Source organism: Rhipicephalus sanguineus, chromosome 11 (assembly GCF_013339695.2).
Source record: "Rhipicephalus sanguineus isolate Rsan-2018 chromosome 11, BIME_Rsan_1.4, whole genome shotgun sequence".
Lineage (NCBI taxonomy): Eukaryota > Metazoa > Arthropoda > Arachnida > Ixodida > Ixodidae > Rhipicephalus > Rhipicephalus sanguineus.
Genome location: NC_051186.1, coordinates 74,501,883 through 74,522,749, shown reverse-complemented (window position 1 = coordinate 74,522,749; position 20,867 = coordinate 74,501,883). Strand labels below are relative to the sequence as shown.

At 44.9% G+C, this 20,867-nt stretch overlaps 2 protein-coding genes across 16 annotated transcripts in view; one reads left to right on the top strand and one right to left on the bottom strand.

Moving 5' to 3' along the window:
- The window catches only part of LOC119374775 (uncharacterized), a 236,589-nt gene that overhangs the window by 40,636 nt on the left and 175,086 nt on the right, over nucleotides 1-20,867 (top strand). The window lies entirely within an intron of this gene.
- LOC119375152 (cytoplasmic dynein 1 heavy chain 1-like) overlaps nucleotides 1-20,867 on the bottom strand; it is a 35,594-nt gene that overhangs the window by 14,025 nt on the left and 702 nt on the right. Inside the window, 15 exon segments of the mRNA XM_037645344.1 lie at nucleotides 4,579-4,774; nucleotides 5,836-5,923; nucleotides 6,601-6,666; nucleotides 8,368-8,547; nucleotides 10,051-10,245; nucleotides 11,108-11,201; nucleotides 12,563-13,035; nucleotides 13,609-13,698; nucleotides 14,806-14,992; nucleotides 16,320-16,483; nucleotides 17,410-17,575; nucleotides 18,035-18,188; nucleotides 18,995-19,060; nucleotides 19,063-19,405; nucleotides 20,419-20,586. Of these exon segments, the coding sequence (XP_037501272.1) occupies nucleotides 4,579-4,774; nucleotides 5,836-5,923; nucleotides 6,601-6,666; nucleotides 8,368-8,547; nucleotides 10,051-10,245; nucleotides 11,108-11,201; nucleotides 12,563-13,035; nucleotides 13,609-13,698; nucleotides 14,806-14,992; nucleotides 16,320-16,483; nucleotides 17,410-17,575; nucleotides 18,035-18,188; nucleotides 18,995-19,060; nucleotides 19,063-19,405; nucleotides 20,419-20,586 (2,630 nt within the window).

Below are 20,867 nucleotides of genomic sequence, written 5' to 3'. Positions count from 1 at the left end.
CGAGAGTGCTGCTAGGTTTCGTGACCCAAGCACCAGCGTCTAAATTTTAAGACAACTATAATTACAAAAGCTTTTCATTTGTTTTCAGCTTGCTAAGAATTTAAATATACAGTTTAAACTGTCCTCACTTTACACAATAATCACTACAGTGAAAAATGGTGCTAAGAGAATAGAGCAAATTCAACATCTCACAGCCCCACACAGGGTTCGCAGCAATCCTTGCTGAGAAAAATTTCAAGGACTTGGTAGGCCCTCAAAAGGAATTTTGAAGTACAAGGCACCATGATGCGCAATAGCTGGAAAATAAAACTATTAACAGCAAAAGCTTTTCTTTCACTGAATGCAAAATGAAAATTTGATTGCTTATCCTTTTTTGCTTACTAAGCGCAGAACTCTGCTCCCTGCAACAAAGATGCTAACCAGATCATACTGGCTGGACTGCTGGCTTGCGTCAAGCTCAAGACCAGAGATGTAAATAAAATCCAGTATGCTGAGCAAAATTCTAAGCCAAGTTTTAAGAAGGTTTAAGAACTCCGTGAAGCTTTGAAGGTCATCAATATGGCCATTTCTTGAGCATTCAAGAATTTTTGAAGGACTGCTACAAATCCTGCTCACAACACCAACACATGCCTTCTCACATGAGACTGCGGGTTCACTAAAAAAAAAAGCAGCACACATTGGACAAATCGGCAGATGCACATAAATGACAGCGTAGGAAAATAGATGCAGAATAGCACGACAGCCTCCCTTTGAGAATTCATCATAACTGCTTTTCTTTAGGCTGTCGCTTTGGGCAAGATGGTTGTACATCATTATGTGAGCACATAACATTGAACAAAAGTGCCAAGAAGATGCCTAAACGGCCTTGCCATCTCCCATTTTTCATCTCACGTTACGTGCTGGTTTAATAATGCTATCCTGCATTCCACTTTCCACACTGCTGTTATGGCAACACATGCTTGCGCCAAAGTGTTCATCCCCGTGGCAACCAGAGAGAAAAATGGCAGCAGTGGAAATGTAACGGAAGGGATGCAACCACCCGGTTCCTTGCACTCCCGAACGCTTTTGTTTCCCACAGTCCTTGTCCCAAATAGCCCAACTAGTGCAGAGAAAGCATTGCAAAGAATGTTGAGGAAAAGAAAAAAAAAACTTGCACAGCAGATTCGTAAAGGAGAGCACAAAAGAAAGAAACTATTGACGTGCATACAGTTATGTGCAATTGCCAGTGTGCAGAGCAAAAAAAAAAAAAAAAAAAAAAGTCAGCCCACAAAGTGTTAGAAGAGTGCCGACACATTTTCAAAATGTACAAAATGTACAACGTCTTTGATACGTTTCTTGTGTGTGAAAATATGCCACTTTTGGGAGAAACGTACACGATTACTTTTACCCGATGGCGATAAGCTTGGTTTAAAAAATGCCAGACTTGAAGTTATTGATGTTATTGTGATGCCATTACACAGCTGCCGATCTCAAGTTGGGATAACGATGGGTGCGAAGATATTGAAGGCTTTGCACATTTCTTTTTGCTGTCTTGTGTGGAAGCCAGGGTAATAGAAAGCATGGAGTGAATTGACGTATCACTTCGTCATGGCACATTCATTCTACCAAGTGTGCCACCTAAAATTTGGTTCAGAGAAGAGAGTATTATAGTGAATTATTTAGGGCGCTCTGTTGTTCTTCCTTTAGACAGCTGTTTGGGCATCTTCGCTTAGCAAGGAAAAAAAAAAAAAGATTTCAGTCTCATGTCAGCAGCAAGTTTGAGTACTGCATATGTAGAACATGTTGCGCATAAAGCGCATGAGCCGAAGCTCTGCGCACATGCTACATACGATAACATTCTTGCATATGCAACATGGTTACGGCCTCAATGCATGTAGTACTACTAAGACTTTCAGTTACTAGGCTTCGTTATCTTCAGTGTGAGCAACATAACCTCAGCATGCAATTAAAAACCTGGAACAACTCCTCCTGGGCCGATTCTGCTTTTTCACCACCCCCGATGTGCAAAAAAAGAAAGAAGCTTCTGTGCAGACAGTGCGACCCGTTGCTCCCACAGCTCTCCGCAGCTTACGTGATGTTGTCCGTGCTGAAGTTGACGATGGTGTTGACGAACGTGTCGCCCAAGAGCACCGAGCGGATGGCGCGCCAGTCGTGCGCGGGCTCGCCGAGCAGGAGGCAGATGGCCTCGAGCGTCGTCTTAACGGGTAGCGGCGGATTAGCCATGCTCCGCACTTCCACCAGGTGCTGGCGCTTAATGCCCTGCACCGCTACGTGCCGAACGTGTACCGTGAATATCGCAGCTAGCTGCATTAACCCTGTCGTCGGTATATACCATTACACCTAGACATGCTGCAGTATGTTATAACAGGCAGCGTTTTTCAATCTCCACATGAATTTTAAGGAAGACTGCACTATTTCGCTTCCTGAGCTAGGTTACTTGAAGCTATAGAATGTATTTGCGAGATCAAGTGAACTGCATCACTGAGTAATTAAAAGAGCTTTACCAAATAAACTGTTGTGGAAATGCCTCGGGCACATCTCGAAATTTACAAATTTGAGCGAGCGAAAGTGGGAATATATTCAACTAGTGTTGAAAAGATGTTGCATGAGATCAAGATGCCCATGAGAACGCTCAGTTTAAGTCGTGCGTTGAATCCTGAGCTCAAGTCTAGATCTTTACCCTTGATGTACAGGGTTGTGTCTGGCAAGGCATTACTGCAACATATTACATCACAAGCCTTAACTACAGAGGCGTTATCACATTCTTGTGCTCACAGCAATGGCATGCTCAAAGGAGCTTATCAGCCATTCACATTAACAAAGTTCTGTGCCAATTGAATTTCTACACTGTGGATTAGAAAGATTGTAATATGCTGAAACGCACAGAACTGCTGCTAAAAATGATTCAGACGAAATATAGCATTACTAGCAGGAAAAATTCACGTATAATGAAGAAATACTTATTTAAATGAACATATCTTTTTATTATTACTATTATTTTCTTTCTCGTTTAATTTTACTATTCATGGACAAGCAATGCATCTACACCAATAAAAATATTTTTTGCCAATAACGGTCACTATAAAGAAGTTCCAAGTAAAATCTTTTTTAAGTTCGGAAGGGCTGAAGATTTGAAATGCGCAATAAAAAAAATTTATCCTGGGGGTTTGCATTTGGTGAAAAGATCCGACCATAGAAGGGTTTAATGTGTAATTAGTAGGGATGGGCGAATATTCGGGCATTTCGAATATTTGAACGAATATTACAGTATTCGATCTCGCTTCGATACGAATTTAGATTGAAATTTCGAAGTATTTGAAATGAACTCAAATATGTTACATTTGACCGCACATAACCCCCTGTAAAGGTGTTTCACTGCAGCGTCTAGTGTCTGTGCCGTGACCCATCCAAAATCTGCACTGCCGCGAAGCCACACTTCAAGGTTAAATGTACATATTTTTTTTTAAGTTTACAAGCGTATTATATGGGCTTATATGCGCTAAGTGTAGTAATTCTTAAATTGTAACGTATTGCACCACTTATAACTTGCACCCTACTGCTATTCAAATCTTGATGCTATTCAAGGCTGCTTCCACTTCATTTCAAACCAAAAAAGTGACTCGTGCCTAGTTCCAATCCTTAAAAATATTGTGCAAGGGTCATGACAAAAATGCTCATTTTTCTTAATAATATGCGGTAAATACTATTCGAACTATTCCATTCAAAATTATTTGACCAAATCACTATTCGCTTTGGATTCGCTTCGAACCTCAAATTCACTATTCGCCCATCCCTAGTAATTAGTATTACTGCTCACTAGAATGTAAGCAAAGTAACAGCCTACCACCTTAGCTTTCTTGCAATAAAGTATGCACTGCCTTGCAATCAGTTACCAGAAATTTAACGCATTCGTGAGCATGCCTCATTAGAGGTTATGCAACAAAGACAGTGACCTGACGCTTCAAGCAGACACCTTCGCAACGCACAGCAAAATTTTCGACAATCCTCAAACTAGACTCGACCTAGACAGAGACTAAAGTCGAATTTGAGCAATCAAGCGAAAGCTTTCATCTATATGGCTGGATGATGTAAGCCATAGTGAGGAATTGCAGTCAATGTCTTCTACGACAGTCATAGGTCGCGTGAGCTGGGGTTTCGTATAATAAACAAAAACAAATTGCAGTCAACATCCGACAGTTTGAGATTGTGGCGAGTCTTGACGTCGAGAAGATTCGCTAGAGAGCAGAATGTGAAAGCTGCACGCTGAACGTGTGTGAAGTGAACTGTCAAAAGAAAGCAAACTGGAAGGACTTTGAAGAAGAGCTCAGAAGAAGCAGGTCGAGAGAGGCATTCGAGCAGAAAACGTGGGGCTGTACGTGTTAGTAAGAGACTGGCACACACACAGAAGAAAAGAAACAAGCGAACAGAACAAAGAAAGCATTTCAACACTGTGGCGGAGGCATAACCGCTTCCCTCCGGCTTTCCACTGCTGCCGCGTTTCTCTGTCAAGAAACAAGATTCCTTTGTTTCGATGCCACGTGACGGCCGCCGTTTGTCAGGCCAGCTGCTCTGACATACGTGATATCGTCCGTGCTGAAGTTGACGATGGTGTTGATGAAGTTCTCGCGGATGATGACAGAGCGAATGGCCTTCCAGTCGGTCGTCGACTCTCCGAGCAGCAGGCAGATGGACTCGAGGGCCATCTTGACCGCAAATGGTGGGTTGCCCATCGACCGAACCTCCACCAGGTGCTGCTTCTTGATAGACTTCACCGCTGGAGGCGGTACGGCGAAGAATAAGAACTGCATCGTCGTGACCTGAAGCCCGACACTCTTCCGAGAATCTATGCCTTTTCAGTACTTACGGCTCACTTTGCACGAGTGCGCTGCCCGTGTATTTAAAGACACTCGGCATGCATTTCATGCTTTACCATGCCCGAATAAAACAATGGCTTCCACAGGATTGATTTGGCACATTCAGAGTTCCTGAGCTTTGAGCTGGCTATCAATTGTGCTTCGAGCTGTCATCCGTTAGCTTCCTAGTTAGCTTAGATGGCAGAGACTCTGCCCTAGAAAAACACTGGTCCCAAGTTCGAATATCGGACAAGGACGGAAGTTTTCTGCAAATGGGAAGCATTCTCTTTGAGAAATCTGCATAAATTTCCTTGTAGTTTTAACAGGCGGTTGTCAAAATTCCCGTTCATGAACTTTCTTCCAGCCCATGGATTTACACAGTACTGATGTGGCAAAGGCAAATCAACCCATCTAGAATGTAACACTTCAGAATTTTCAATGCACTGACTTCTACCAGACAATTAACAGCAAGCCTAAGGTGTTTCACTTCAGCTGCTTTCGTTCTAGCCTGACAGTACTGCTGACACAAAGTTACGAAGTCGAATGAGCACGTGCTAAAGTGTACCTCCGTGCCTTCACCCGGCTGCTGTTGAAAGCAATGCTTACATGAAAATGTGTCATACACATAGATTCTCTCACATCGCCTAACGCTTTGTACAAGTGGGCATGATACAAGCCAGCTAAAGACCATGCACAAGATAATAATCATAATTTCTGGTGTTTTATGCGCCTAAACCACAACACGATTATGAGGCGCACCGTAGTGTGGGACTCCGGATTACTTTCAACCACCAGATGTTGCTTCAGTTAATGCGCACCTATATCTAAGTCAACAGGGACTTCTACATTTTGCCCCCTACCAAAATGCAGCCACCATGACCTGGAACCGAACCTGTGCCCTCGAGCTTGGCAGCGCGACACCTTACCTACTAAGCTATCGTGACAAGTTTCCATGTACAAGATCACGCAAGTGCAAGCTTACCCTGCTGTGCTTCAATGACAGCGGGTTCGACTTGTGCCAGGTCAGCCATGACACTGGCACGTTTCTCGGCGATGATTTCTTCTTGTTTCTGGAAAATAATAAATGTGGGGGAAAAAAACAGGACTTCAGCAATACAAAGGGCTCCGGTTTAGCTCTGAACATCTGGAGCTATGATCGGCTGTCATTATAAATGAAGTGCTAGGGGCCTTCGAAATACTTTGTTATTCAGGTCACTGTTATAAAAGGTCATGTTCCATAATGTTCACAAAACTGAATAGGCCTGTGGAACCATTAATTCAAGTCATTTTTATGCAGAGGCATTCACTGCACATACACTACTGTATTTCAAGCCGTGTTAAGAAGCTTGGCAATCAATTTTTCTTTTTTGCTGACATAGTCATGTGGTTGTAGATTGAAGATGTGGAGACGACTTCAAAACTGCCACACCAGAGCTAAAAAAAAGGGGGGCATTCTCTGGGTGTGTACCAGAGCAGGTCAACCTCAGAAACAGCCAGTGCGAACAGCAATAAATTACCAAACAAATCATTCACAACTCTCTAGTATGTTGTCAAATGCTGAACTGCAAGAGTTGCGCTGTAGTCGTGTAGCAGTGACAGTGGCAGTTTAGTTGAGCAACAATATGACTGTAGAGTGAAGTTTAAAAAATAGAAGTGCCAGTTTTGAACAAGTGGAATATATTTTAAGCAAGAAAGCTTGTGCCAGCCAGCTGTCACTGCAGTAAGTGATGCTAAAACCTTGACTCACCCTGAGCTGAGCTTGGATCTCGTGCGACTGCACTTTCTTCTTCTCGGCCTCCTGTTGGTCTTTCAGCTGCATCGTATCGTTGGAAGAAAAGATACACACAAAAGATTGGTAATGGGATCTCCTGCGCTTGTGAAGTGTCATTACAGCTAGCTGCAAATATACTTGCATACATGCATGCATTAGCAATACAGTAGAACCCCGCTGTTACGTTCCTCACTGCTGCGTTTCTCCGGCTGTTACGTCGTTTTCCGCCGGTCCCGGCATAGCTGCCATAGGATACAATGTATTGGGAACCCCGCTGTTACGTCGTAACTGTCGGACCGTTCCCGTATGATACGTCGCGAAGTGCGCTCGGAGCCGACCGCGTGACTACCAAGAGAGCGGCCATGGTGCATTTTCAACGCAGCTTGGCCACGTTTGACCGTAATATTAGCCGCATGAGAGGCGCAAGCAACAGAATCTTTCAATTGATGCAAACAAAAGCATGGCCTTCGAGATTCAAATTGCAAGGATGGCGTCTATGACGTAACTGCTCGCAAACGCAAGGCCTTCGAGATTGGCATTACTATTGACAAAAGCGTAGCCTCTTGAGATTTGTATTGCACAAACATGGCGTGTATGACGTAATTGCTTGCGAAGCAAGGCCTTTGAGATTGGCATTCACTTCTGCCATCGCGTTGGCGGTAGATTCATCATCATCGTTATTTGTCGGAGAACGGGAGGAGTTCGAGCTGGTTGGAGCTCGCATGGTCGTGCGTGCGGTTCGCGGTCGGACTCGCCGCGCCGGTCGTGATTGCGTGTGCTTAGTTCTTTCATACCTATAGCTGTTGGTGTTAAAAAAAATCACATACGTTGATTACATTTCTGTGGATGAGGCCTTCCTAAGCTCCGCGTTTCTATCCATCGACTAGATCGCAGGCTGAGCGTGCCAATTTTCGTGCTGCTCGTAAGAATTGAAATAAAATTCCTGTACCACTAAATAATTTGCCGTTTTTCCTGTTTTTCGGCCTTACGTTTCCCGTCTCTTAGTTTATTTCCTACGGTCCCTTCAAAACGTATCAGCGGGGTTCTACTGTATATATGTCGCAAACATGTTTTCTCTCTGCAGCCCGTTGCAATGGTATATCATCAGTGCTCTGTAGGTGCCAAACCCACGCAACAATGTGCAGCAGACTCTGTACACCAGTGCTTAAATGGAATAACTGCATGCAATATGATTGGTCAGGTACTTGAATTCGCAGCCTAGTTCATCTTTCAGTTAATTAAACGTCTCTTAAACGGAACATAATTTACTGGTCCCTTCAGGTTCCCTATGAAACATTGACGAGACTCGCCCGAGAACAGATTTGAGTTCCCTTAGATTTAGATACAAAGGTGCTGTGCAAAAGATACGAATTTTAAATGTCATGATAAACATCCGTATCTCCTTCCGTATCTCTACATCATAATAACATCCGTATTTATGCCTCATTCCTTTCTTTTGAATTGCCTCCTCTACAATTTGGCTAAGAACGCTATGTGTGACAGGCCCATCCTAACAATGAGCACATCGCTATTTCCTTGTAAAACAGGTATAGCTGCTGACTGGTATACAAAGCAATTGCATCATTTCTGCAAGGGGTGTAAGCTAAGACAGGTTCTAACATATGATATTATTTTGAGCTACAAGTTCACTCCGCACTGGCAGGTTTCTTCCTTACGTGCACTACGTTGATTCTTGAACACAAGCCCAGTGACATGCAACAAATGCAATCACGTTCCCCTCACCATCTCCTTGAGCTTGGCATTGGCAGCCTGGTTCTTGGCCTCCAGCTCACGCGACTTGAGTGCCAGCGATTTCTGCAGCTCCTCAACCTGCTCGACTGTCTCGCGGATCTTTTGCAGGCCTACGTTGAGGTGGAGCTGCTGCTCCTCCAGCTCTGAGCGTTTCTCATTGAACAGCTTGACCTGGAGAGCAATGTTTGCAGTCCCGTTGACATGACAAAAACGTAGGAATGGGCGAATATTCGGGCGTTTCGAATATTCGAACGAATATTACAGTATTTGAATTCACTTCGATACGAATTTAGATTATTCGAAATTTCGAAGTATTCGAAATGAACGATATACGTATACATTTGACCGCACATAACCCCCTGTAAAGGTGTTTCAATGCAGCGTCTGGTTGCTGTGCCATGAACAACCCATCCAGGGGAAATCTGCACTGTAGCGAAGCCACACTTCAAGGTTAATGTACATATTTTTTAAGTTTAAAAGTGTGTTATACGGGCTTATATGCAATAAGTATAGTAATTTTTGAATTTTAACGTATTGCACCACTTATAGCTTGCACCCTACTGCTATTCAAATCTTGATGCTATTCAAGGCTGCTTCCACTTCATTTCAAACCAAAAAGTGACATTCACTCACACCTAGTCCCATTGACATGACAAAAAGCGAAGTCTTGACTGTCGCTAGTACAAGACCACGCCCCAGGTACAGTCTGCAGTAGCTTTGACTTCATGGAAGAGATGCATGTGGTCTTAGCTAATGCCTGTACCAAGCTGGTCTGTCTTCCAACTCTGCCCTGTCCTGTACTGAGAACACCATAGACAGCTGTTATGCAACTCACAGCCTAATTAAGAAGGATGGATAGCTTGGCAGGTTGGTAATTTATTGACAAATTATTGAAGCACTAAAAGCGAGTTATGAGAGAATCTGCCTTCTTATTCTTAGTCAATTGTTTTTCACTGCTTTTATGTTTTTTTTTAACACTTTGCTGCTGCTGCTAACATTGCAAGAAATCTCCACCAACTTTTTTTTTTTCAGTGCAGGCCTTTTTTTATAGTCGGATACAACTTAAGAAGTCGAGAAAGGCCCCCGCCCAGATGACCGAAGCGCGGCAGCCGATGGCCTCAGCAATTAAAGAAAATAGTCCCGCTCGTGCTCTTGGCTATGTTCTCTGAAGGTGGGGCCACCGGCCGTCCGGCTCATGACAATCTGGGGGCGCACCCATTGGTGCAGGCTTGTATGCATCCACCTTTGAGGAGGAAATGCCGCAGACTTCTAAAGTTGTATCCGACTATGGATGTAGTTCAGCCAAATGAGATGAGAAAAATAATGACCTAATGGTATGTTTCTATGCTGACACCAAGGTATGTTGTATACACCAGGCCACTCATCATAGCACTCATCTCTCCATCAAACAAGGGTGCCTTGCAGCAGTCCAGAAAATAATGCACAGAAGATCCAGCCATATAAAAATGGCAAAAGAGCATTTTCTTTTCACTACATTATGTTGCATCGCAACTATGATGTGGTACAAGTACGCTGAAGAGCTCGTAGGCACAAAACTGAAAGAAGGATTCTAAGTGGCCTTGTTCAGTTGATGATTAGCCCGAAATAGGGTCAGGTACATTTATCAGCTCTACCATGGACACCGCGGATGCCATTTTTCAAGCTACTACTCACGTAGTGGTTGATGAAGTCCAGGTAGTGGCGGGGCGTGATGGTGATGGACCGGGCGCCACGCTTGGCGAGCCGGCTGCTCGCCCTGTGCAGCGTCTGGTGCACGTACACAAAGGCATTAACGATGGCGCTCCTGTGGTCAGGGGGCAGCCTCAGGCCAGGCACGGCCACTGGGAAGTGCTCCGCAGGCACCGAATACTGGAAGAGGTGAACGCCAAAATTGCGATCGAGCAGATACAACATACACAAGTACCACTTGTTTTGTGGTTCTTGTCTCCACTAACGTTACAAAAGGCAACAGTACACACAGTTCTCGGGGTCAACCTTGTACGGCACCGAGACACAATGAAGTTCAAGAGATTCAACAGGAACAATCGAACAGGACAGCGCACATCACGCATGCTAGGATCATTGCAAGCTACTGTTTCCGTTTTGAACTATGCCATAGCAGGCTGAAACTGTGTTATCCCTGATGAATTCCCTGTTCCTTAGTGTAACCAACAATGAGACCAGTAGAATCAGGCACGTATGTGTTGGCAAGTCAAGCTCTAATTACACAGCAAGGGCCAATGTCATGATCACAATAACGAAAGTCCTGGCACATGGCAATGTATAGGCAGTGACTGCTTGACTTCAAGTTACTGTATTTTCTCGCATATAAGCCGCACAAAAATTTTTAAAATTTGGAGCTAAAGTTAACATGAAAAAACACAAACTCTGGTCTGCAAAGGTGGCTTCATGGCAGTCTTTGCAAGGAAGCTAGCTTCGCGGCAATGCACGGAGTCAATTTTAGGAAATATTCCGTAAATTGGTTTTGAGGGTGTAGATTATACGCTAGAAAATATGGTAACCAAAAATTGAATTAGGAGGCCAAAATAACGGCACGTTACTGTACTGTTAAAGCTCTCGAAGACAGCCCAACATGCACAAGACCAAGAAGCGTACAAATGGGAAAAGTGCCTCATATTTGAATGAGCTAGTACTTTCATAGTTTGAATGAGCTCTTTTTTGTAGTTTTGTAGAAACTAACGTTTCTTCAAGTGCATATTGGTGCACTTACGTTGGTCCGGTCAATGTCCAGCTTGGAGGTGAACTCTTTGCCCACTTGGAAGAGGGCGTCGTCTGACCAGTCACCAAACCAGTTCAGGACACACCTTCACAAAAGAAGTAAGAAGAACAGCTGAGGTGGGAAATAACTGGCTAAGTCGTGAACACCAAGTTTGGCAAATCACAAATACGTTTAAATGAAAAGTTACTTTCAAAGTACCGATCAATACAGTCAAACCCCGCTACAATGAAATTCACGGGACGCATGAAAAGTGCGCTGCAGTGGAATTTTGTTGCAGTGAAACGTCACACGCATCTCTCCCTTGATGCCCTGTCTCATCAGATTGCAGACCCAACAGAGAGATTACCTTTGCAACCTTTAAAAGTTTAAGGTAATTGGCTACACAGACACATTATTCTTAACTAGCAAAGCCTGAACGTTTAGAGAAACCATATGATCCCTCAATCAAGTCAACATAACTGAACGTTTCCATTAGTCCTTGTTTCTCCAGCTCAGTGTCTCTTAAGGGGAGACACTGGTCTGAAAACTGCTTGTCTCAATTTTAGTATTTCTGGCTGAAATTTACACAGCAATATGTATTTTCGACTGCTGTAACAAGATCAATTTTTAGCAATCACTTTTTGTCTATCGTGCACGGATTTCTGTAAGATATTGACTGTTCCATACACTTGCATTCTGCCCAGACTTTTGACAACTTTCTCACAAATTTAAGACCTTTACGAATTTGATTCACTGCATTCTGCTAAAACACAGAGAGTGCAAATAACCATAACTTAATTTTTGTCTATCGTGTATGCGGATTCAATAAGATATTTACTGTTCCATACACTTGCATTTGCCCAGACTTTTGACAACTTTCTCACAAGTACACTAAAGACCTTTATGATTTGTTCACTGCTTATTTTTACTTCTAATTAAAGACCAAAGTGCAACATAACCATCTCAATTATTAATTTTTAGCTGTATGCATTCAAAAGTAATATGGCCTTGGTTTCTTGCACTAAGTACACTAATGCATAAGCTTTCAGAAACTGTTACTGCAAAAATATCAAAATCGGACTGCTTACTGCTAATAAAAAATTATTAATAAAGATGTTGTAATTTCTTGGTTTTCTTGCACTAGCCTAATGCATGTTCAAATACTGCAAAAATTAAAATGTGGTTTTGAGAAAGATATTGTGGGCAACAGCCTATAATGTGATGAAAAATGTGGTTTTGAGAAAATGAGAAGTTAGAGTTTAGAAACATGGTGGAAGTTTAGAAACACTTGTCGAAGCGTTGGCTCCAGCGAACACACCCCATGTTCAAGAATTTTCCATCTCTTCTAGCCTCCACCTTCGCCTGAACTTCTGCCTAGCTTACCCTTAAGCCAATCCAGCACACCAACAATTAAACATTTTCACTAAAGCAGCACCTCCTCTCTCCGCAACAAGGCTTAGCACCCACCTGTTGAAGAGTGCTGGAGATGTGGCCGCCCTGTCCTTGAGTCCCTCGGAGGACGGGTTCATGGTGAACACGACGTGCAGGTTGCGCATCACCTGCCCCGTGAACCACTTGTACAGCTCCTCGCTCGAGTCCAGCATGAGTCCCTCGCGCTGCGAGCCCTCCTTGCACTGGGTCATGAGGGCCGCGTACTCGTCCCCTTCGAACAGGCCGGGCACCTCGCCGTTGGCCAGGAGGGTGTTCATGCGCTCCAGGAAGGACGAATCCAGCACGTTGCCCTCGTCCAGGATGAAGCAGATCTTCTCGGCCTTGCACCCGGCCCGGCGCAGCACCGACCGCAGGTCCTCGTCAAAGTCCGCCGCGGTGTACTTGTTGTGGACCTTGATCTGGAAGACGCTCAGGCCGTTCATCCAGGCCACAAAGCGCGACAGCGTCGTCTTGCCCGCGCCGCTCACGCCGATCAGCAGAAGGTGACCCTGCCGAGGTGGAGAGAGGTGCGTGGTGGTGTTATGTCTCGTTATGCTGGTGTTTTTTGTTGAGCAGGCAACTAAGTCATAATGTACAGTTCTGCCAGCATAATTTACACGGAAGAGGTAATGTCCATGTCTGCGTGGGTCCCACCCTTGTCACCAATGTGGTGTGGGCGTTAGCCGCTGTGGCGTAGTCGACACAGAAGTCGACACCAGAAAACAACAACCCTTTATCAGACAACGCTGATGTATATTTACGTGCAGTAGCCCCTTGGTGGTGGCTTACGGTCAATGTAGAACAGAAACTAAAGACATATCACAATGTTTCATAACCAACGTTCTGCCAAGAGTAAACCATCTGTAGGTTGAGGTCCCGTTTTAACTTCCTAAAATTCGGTAATCTGACCAGAAAATGCCACGTTAACTAAATAGCAACCGAGATCTTCCCACAGCATGGCTCATTAAAGCTATGTTCGTCACGGCTCTGGGGCGAAATTCTCCCAGCTAGTGATCTGCCTCTAGTATCCTATGCATTTATGGTACAGTAAGTTAGGAAACTACAAGAGGCTGCCCTTTCACCTGTGGCTGCCGGAACGGTCGATGCGGAGCACGGTCAAGGACCTCGTTGCGGACCAGCTGCACATCCAGCTCCTCTTCGTCAAGGAAAACCTCGTTGAACTGAAAATTGGGAGTTGCACATCCAGCTCCTCTTCAAAGAAATTTCTGAAAATTGGGAGGTTGAAAAACGAATGAAATTAGAACCAAGCCACATCAGACACTAACGTAGCGTGTAGTCAACGGCGTATTGCAGATACCTATTTGACACTAACTGAACGTGATTCAACGGCGTATTGCAGCAAATAAATAAATACATAAAAAAATTTCCCCATCTATTTCCCACTAAAGGGAAGCATGTGGGATGCAAAGGAGCGCATGGGTCGCAAATAAATAAATACATAAAAAAATTTCCCCATCTCCCACTAAAGTTCCGTTCATCACGGGCACCTTGCCCGATGCGTCCTTGCATGCAAAGGAGCGCATGGGTGACTTATTCACTGTAGTTCCGTTGCTCACGGGCACCTTGCCCGATGCGTCCTTGTCCCGAACTCTGGAGCACACCATGAATTCACGCCAGTTGCTGTTGCTGTTATCGCGCGTCTGCAGACTCTTGTTATCTCATTCCCCGACGCCACGCGGGTTCATCGCGCGTTGCAGATCTCAGTGTCCCCGACGCCAGGCCACGTGAGCGTCTGAGAGAGTGTAAGGGGGAGAGGCCACCCAGTTCCTTAAACAGGCCCGAACACGTTCCTTAAACAGGCCCGAACAGCTAACGTGCCGGCACACGCGGTTTTGTCTGCGTTACACCAAGCTAGGACAGCATACGGCAGCCCGGGCCCCTAACGTGCTCTACCGTATCATCATCAAGGCGGTCAAAGAACAAGACGAAGAAGACTTCTCCTTGGCGCGAGCACGCGCTCAATATGTTTACAGATGGCAATGGTAGGTTTTAGAAAGAGCGGACGGTCACCAATGGAACTATGGACAAAGCCCAGCGCAAAAGCTGCTTCGCATCTAAAATTAACTGTTGCTAAAGCTAGCGTATCTTTCTGAAAGGCATTTGTCATTACTGGATAATATTGCAAACCACCCAGCAAGGTGTACATCTCTTGAGCATAGAGAAACACAGTACATTGTTAATACTTCTGTTAATGAATTAAGTTTGCTGTCACGGTCATGCAAAACATTATTGCCAGGATGAAAGAGAAAAGGCGGTACCTTGAGCCTGGCCTTGACGTAGTTCCGCAGCTCGTCTCGCTTGACGGGAACGTAGTCCTTGGAGAGCCAGTTGCTGTAGAGGATGGGCCGCCCCAGTGCCTCATCCTGGTTGATGTTGGGGAAGTGCTTCAGAGCCACCACATCCACGTTCTCATCTGTCCAGGCACGCTCCTCATCCTCAACCAGTCTGAAGAAGCACACAAAGACAGCGAGAAAATTACGACAAACGAAAGGAGACTCATTAAGATCACACACGTGATGATGTCACTAAGTGAAGAAGTGAAAAACCGTAGTTTTGTGCTTGTGCTTGTCCGACGTGTGCATCAACTATGGCACCAGTGTATGCTTTATCTATGTGTCAGCAGTTTGCAACATCCGTGGTGGGTTTTTCAATTTCCATTAGCGTTGCTCACACACCATTAAGCAGCTTCATTAGACGTCGTGAATGCTGCATGCTGCTTGCGTATTGTGGCAGTGCAGTAAGCTTGATTTTCCACCATTGCAGTGGTGGCCCAAGTTGTCAGCTCAGCTACAACAATACCAAAGGTATGATAAAGGAGCTATGGCATAGGGTGCATGACACTTCAGCCCGGTACACCCTTTAAAACAGCAGTCTTCTGCTGTTTTCATACCTTTACCTTGTCAACAGACAAGACCTCATATGGTGGTCTAACAGAGGCAATATGATACACTCAAACCTCGATGTAACGAATATGGATATAACAAATTATTGGTTATAACGAAGTAAATTAAGAATAGTCTTGTAATAGATACAGTGTTACAAATAAATGTTTATAACAAATTTTCGGATATAACGAAGTTATTTTCCTAGCAGATGTTACCTTGTTATAATGAGGTTTGAGTGTAATTGAAGTGTGAAGTAGACAAGATGGACAGGAGCAGACAAACACACACACACACTGTTTTCCTGTAAGTCTTGTTTGTTTCGCATTGTGCTAATGGTTGAGTCCTCAACAAGCTGACTGTTTACCCATTTGAGAAAATGCATCATCCCAATGAACACTACTGTTCTTATCAGATCCCTAACACACAACACTGCTGGCTGCAGTGCAAACTCAAGACAAGAAGAGCAACCACCTGTTTCTACTGGTGCCTAAGATAGACATGGGGAGTGAAGTTACGTGCCAGAGAACAAGTGCTCCGAGGATAGGCTATGGCGTTTATACCAGGGACATGCTTTTAGTGTTGGATGAACCACACACTGCTGCACCGTTAAAGACACACAGGTGATGCGGCAACGATTGTGTCTTCTCTCTGACATGGAGGCTGCTACAACGTCTTCAGAAAATGAAAATGCTATGATGATTTGTTAGGGTATGCAATTGGGCGTGTTGGTACTGATCCATAATGGAACTTCAGCACACTGAATTGACAGAGGGAAATAAACTAGACAGGACGAAGTTCTTCGTCCTGTCTAGTCTATTACCACGTGTCACTTCCATGTGCTGAAGTTTCATTACGCTATGGTGATGATGCCCGTTTTGTCTGCATACCTGTCCTGGAAGAGTCTGAGTCCCTCGTGTGCCCAGATGCGCACCAGCCCCTCGACGGGTAGCGTCTCGAGTGGCCGCAGAGCCTCGCAGATGCCCCGCACCCAGCGGGTCAGCTCACGCGGGCTGTACACGTAGTGCGGCTGCATGTCCTGGGTGAAGCGCTCCTGCACGGGGAGACGGTACAGATGCATTTCCTTATTACCCACCCACAGTGACAGAAGGAAACAGCTCTGCCACCAGACATCAAAGGCAAAGTACTAAATCGGCATAGCAACGCAAGAGGAAAGCAATGAAGAATTGCTGCTTGGACGGGCACACCGAGATGTATAGTCGTGAGCAATATGAGCTGGAACACAGAAATTACCTTTTAATGGTCATAGCGGCTGAACACAGTTGGCAAGCGCGAAGGTGTTCATGAAACTGAATGTTCAAGCGGATAGGTGTCTCTGGAAATTCAGTACGTCACATTCGTATGAGTACATTACAATTAATCGTTGAATAAACACGAATTCGGCGTTCCAGCTCATATTGCTCACGATAGTACTTGGGTGATGTCAAGCATACGATGGAATTTCGGCAATATCTTTACAGTGCAAGACGGCAGAGGTTTCATGTTTTATGATAAAGACTAAAATATGAGTCTACGCATGATTGTTACTCCCTTTTGGCAAACATGCTCGGAGAGTCACCGTTAAGAGTCACTAAAGCCTGCTCGCAGTTTGCCTTAGCAAAGACATGACAAAACATGCATTGCTCTTCATTCGTGATTTGAGACAAACATGTGAAGTGGACGCAAGTTTGGCTGTTCGCAGGTTGTTTATGTTTGCGGGTTTTTAAGCAAATTACAATGGAGCGTGGCACTAAAACTCGGAATAGCTGATCCATGACATAATGTACAACTTGTTAACCTTTTATGGGTTCTTCTCTCACACGATGCACAGTGACTAAGACTGACAAATCATTTCAGCACATTGCCCATGCTTCAGATAGCACTAATAATACGTGATTCCTGCGCTTGGTTGTTTGCAATGGCCAGAATGGACACAACAGTTTGTAATAATACAGACCAAAGGCTGCGTCCTGCACTCACCTGAGACAAGAGGTAGAACTCCACCATGGCAGCAGTGAGGGGCTCTGCGTAGGCTCTGAGCGAAGGCACCATGCGCAGCATGGCGCGGTTGAAGGTGCCGTAGATCTGCTTGAGCGACGTCTCGCCCGGGTAGTCGACGTAGACCACGGGCACATGTCGTAGGAACCTGGTTTTGGACAAAGAGCCCTAATGTCACTTTCTAGAAAGACTTGGGCAGATAACAAAGATGAAACACTGAATGCATGTACAATGATTTGTCCAGCACTCTTGCCAAAGCTATTTGCAAGAGCGTGGACAAATGCGTGCTATCTTCTAAGCTATTCTGCCCCGATGAACTGCTGAAGCTATAACATTTGCTCAGCCGTCAATGCTTCTAGTCTAAGGAATGACACAGTGGGTAGAACTAATGTAATGAACTTGTAGGAACCTGAAAATAATTTTATGGACAAGTAATAAGGCTAATTTGGGAAGTAGATTCATGAAAACATCTGCTGAAATAAGCTACATAAATTAATTTTAAGTTTAAGCACACAGAAGAAACGTTGCGTGCCTTCAGCCCAGCACAATCTTCCTTTTCCTAGTTACTCGTGCAGTAATCACACATTTCTTAATGTTCAAGACGGGCCTGTTGTGGAGCTGGCTTTCGGCCGGGTCCGTGGGTGGGTTGCATGCGCCCACGAACTGGATTCGCTCCAGACGGACCCCGGTGTGGTCTGTGGTTCGGTAGAAGCCTCCATGCTCCACCAGCTGCCGCAGGAAGGAGATCACACGCTGCGTCCCTGAAGAGACATCGTTAATTGATAGCTATTACAAACAGTACTCTGAGCTATACCTCAATGAACACCTCTGTATTAACGAATTTATGCTAGAACTGGCAAACACCAGGGGGTGAATGCATGACAACAAGCAGCGCTGCTAGAGACATCAGGAGGGCAAATCGTGTGAAAATATTAGCAATGCTGCCAACTGTGTCTCATTTATCTATTAATGTAAATCGGTCAACATTGACTGGAGCATCCAGATGGCATCTTTAGAATCCTTTCAACAGATAAACATCACAAATGCAAGTTTCTAGTGCATTACAAGTGGCCACGGTGTTTCATGAGGGCATTGTCAGTGATGCTTTTCTTGAATATATTCTCTTGCACAATGGCACACATCTAGGCACGTACACTCAAACCTCCATATAACGAACACAGATATAACGAATTATCGGTTACAACGCAGTAAATGAGGAATGGTGTTGTCATATATACAATGTTACAAATAAATGTTTATAACGAATTTTCGGATATAACGAAATTATTTTCGTGGCAGATGTGACTTTGCTAAATGAGGTTTGATTGTATATCTATGCTTCTGCTACGACAACGCTGCTCTAGCACAAACACAGGAGCTTGGACCACAGTTAGAAAGTTGTAAATTGGACATAAAGCTGTCGATTTGTGTACATTCCTTTTTGCTACTAAACTCGCGAAATCGCATTTCCTTACTGTTGCACACAACTTACGAAAGAGATGACTTCCATTGGGACGCAATAAACCAGACCTCCCCACCATCCATACAAAGTAAGCGTAGCACTCACCGTACTTGTCCATGTCGGGCAGGTTGATCTCGTCGCAGAAGAGCACCAGCCACTTGCCCAACTGATCGGGGAGAGCACCACGCCGTTCGGGGTGCGCCGGTACTCGCAGTAGTGGTCGAATGTCTTTAGCAGCAGCTCGGGGGTGGTGGCACTGGAGAAGTTGAGGCCCACCACCTCCATGTCGGGCAACGAGCGCAGAGCGGAGAAGAGGGTCATGGTCTTGCCGGAGCCGGGCGGACCGCACAGCACGAGGGGCCGGTGCTCGGCCAGCCACGTGTAGAGGAGGGCCTCGTGGCGCACAGTGTCCACCGTGGGCACCACCACGTCAGGCGCGGCCACCTTGTGAGTTTCCACTTCCACCTGAGGCACCTTGCTCTGCCAGGGGGTCCATTCGCCCGTCGACAGAGACACCTGCGGAGGCGGAGTGCCGTTGTCCCTTCACTGTTGAACAAGTTCGTTGAGATAATAAAACATGCAACCGTGCTGCTTTCCTCCACTTTCAGATGTCTGTGTCACTGATGACAATGGGCATCCATGATGATAGAAATGATGGTGAGTGCCCATACTGACAATGACAAGTACATGTGTCAAACTGATAACGAGCATTCATGTTGACAAAACAATAAGTGTGTTGACAATGGCAATGAGCACAATGTTGACAAGGACAAAAAAAAAAAAGAAACACCGCCAAAGCACTCTGTACAGATGGTAAACCAGCAAAGCTGAAACATGCGGACCCGGGGTTTATCACTGGGTTAATCCCGACGGTTCATTGAAGTTTTTCTCAATTATTGATTACATCTATCCAGATATCTTAGTTTGTGTTTGCCGCCCATGTGTTCCCTTCATTTTTAGTGGGCACATACATGCTAGGTGCTCTTGCAAACATAGGTTGGACAAATTTTGGTTTTGCCAAGCCATATACAGCTTCAATGTAAATAACAATCAGTGCATGTGCCGACAACGAGTGCCTATCCGTACATTGACAACAGTGACAATCAGTGCCTACATCAACCAAACGACCACCTCGCCTTGTGTTATTCCTTACTATTTGACCTGCCTACAACTCTCTTTTCATGCTTTGAGACAGCCAGTTGCAGTCCAAAACCTCGATATAATGAACTCGGATATAACGAATTATCGGTTATAACAAAGTAAATGAAAAATAGCCTTGGTAATACATACAGTGGTTCGAATATACGCTTAAAACGAATTTTCAGATATAACGAAGTTATTTTCGTGTCAAATGCGACTTCGTTATAATGAGGCTGATAGCTGTACCTAAGGGATTATCCAGCTGTGTGTTCCCTATCAACGAATGAATCACGTGAATAAGATGAGGAGGTGCTTAGTGCTTGAAAGATGCTGGTTACAGTCTCCAATCACACCAGATACGAAGTCTGAGAAAATCGAGGCCTACTTACCTCATAGTCAATGATGGGCATGCCTGTGTTGGCTGGCAGGGACACCGTGGCCACGCTGCGGATGAAGTCGCCCAGCTCAGAGCGCACCTTCAGACGGCCGTCACCCGCAAACGACCACAGCAGGGCGTACACGAGACACTTGGGAATGTACTTCTCCAGCTGGTCTTGCTGCAAGGACAATGCGTTGGATCGATCACAATCGTGCAAAGGCAGACACGGTTGCTTCGGTTATTAAAGAACTACGACACTTGCTGCAACAAAAGATGTGTCTGAGTGCTGCGAATATTCGAATTCACTTAGACACGAATCTGCAATTTCCAAATTTCGAATTATGAAAAACAAGCTAATACACATTTTCCGGCATGGTACCAGCCCGAAAGGTGGTTCACTGCAGCATCATGCCGCTATGACGTGAAACTGCCTATTCAGGGGAAATTTGCCCTGCCACG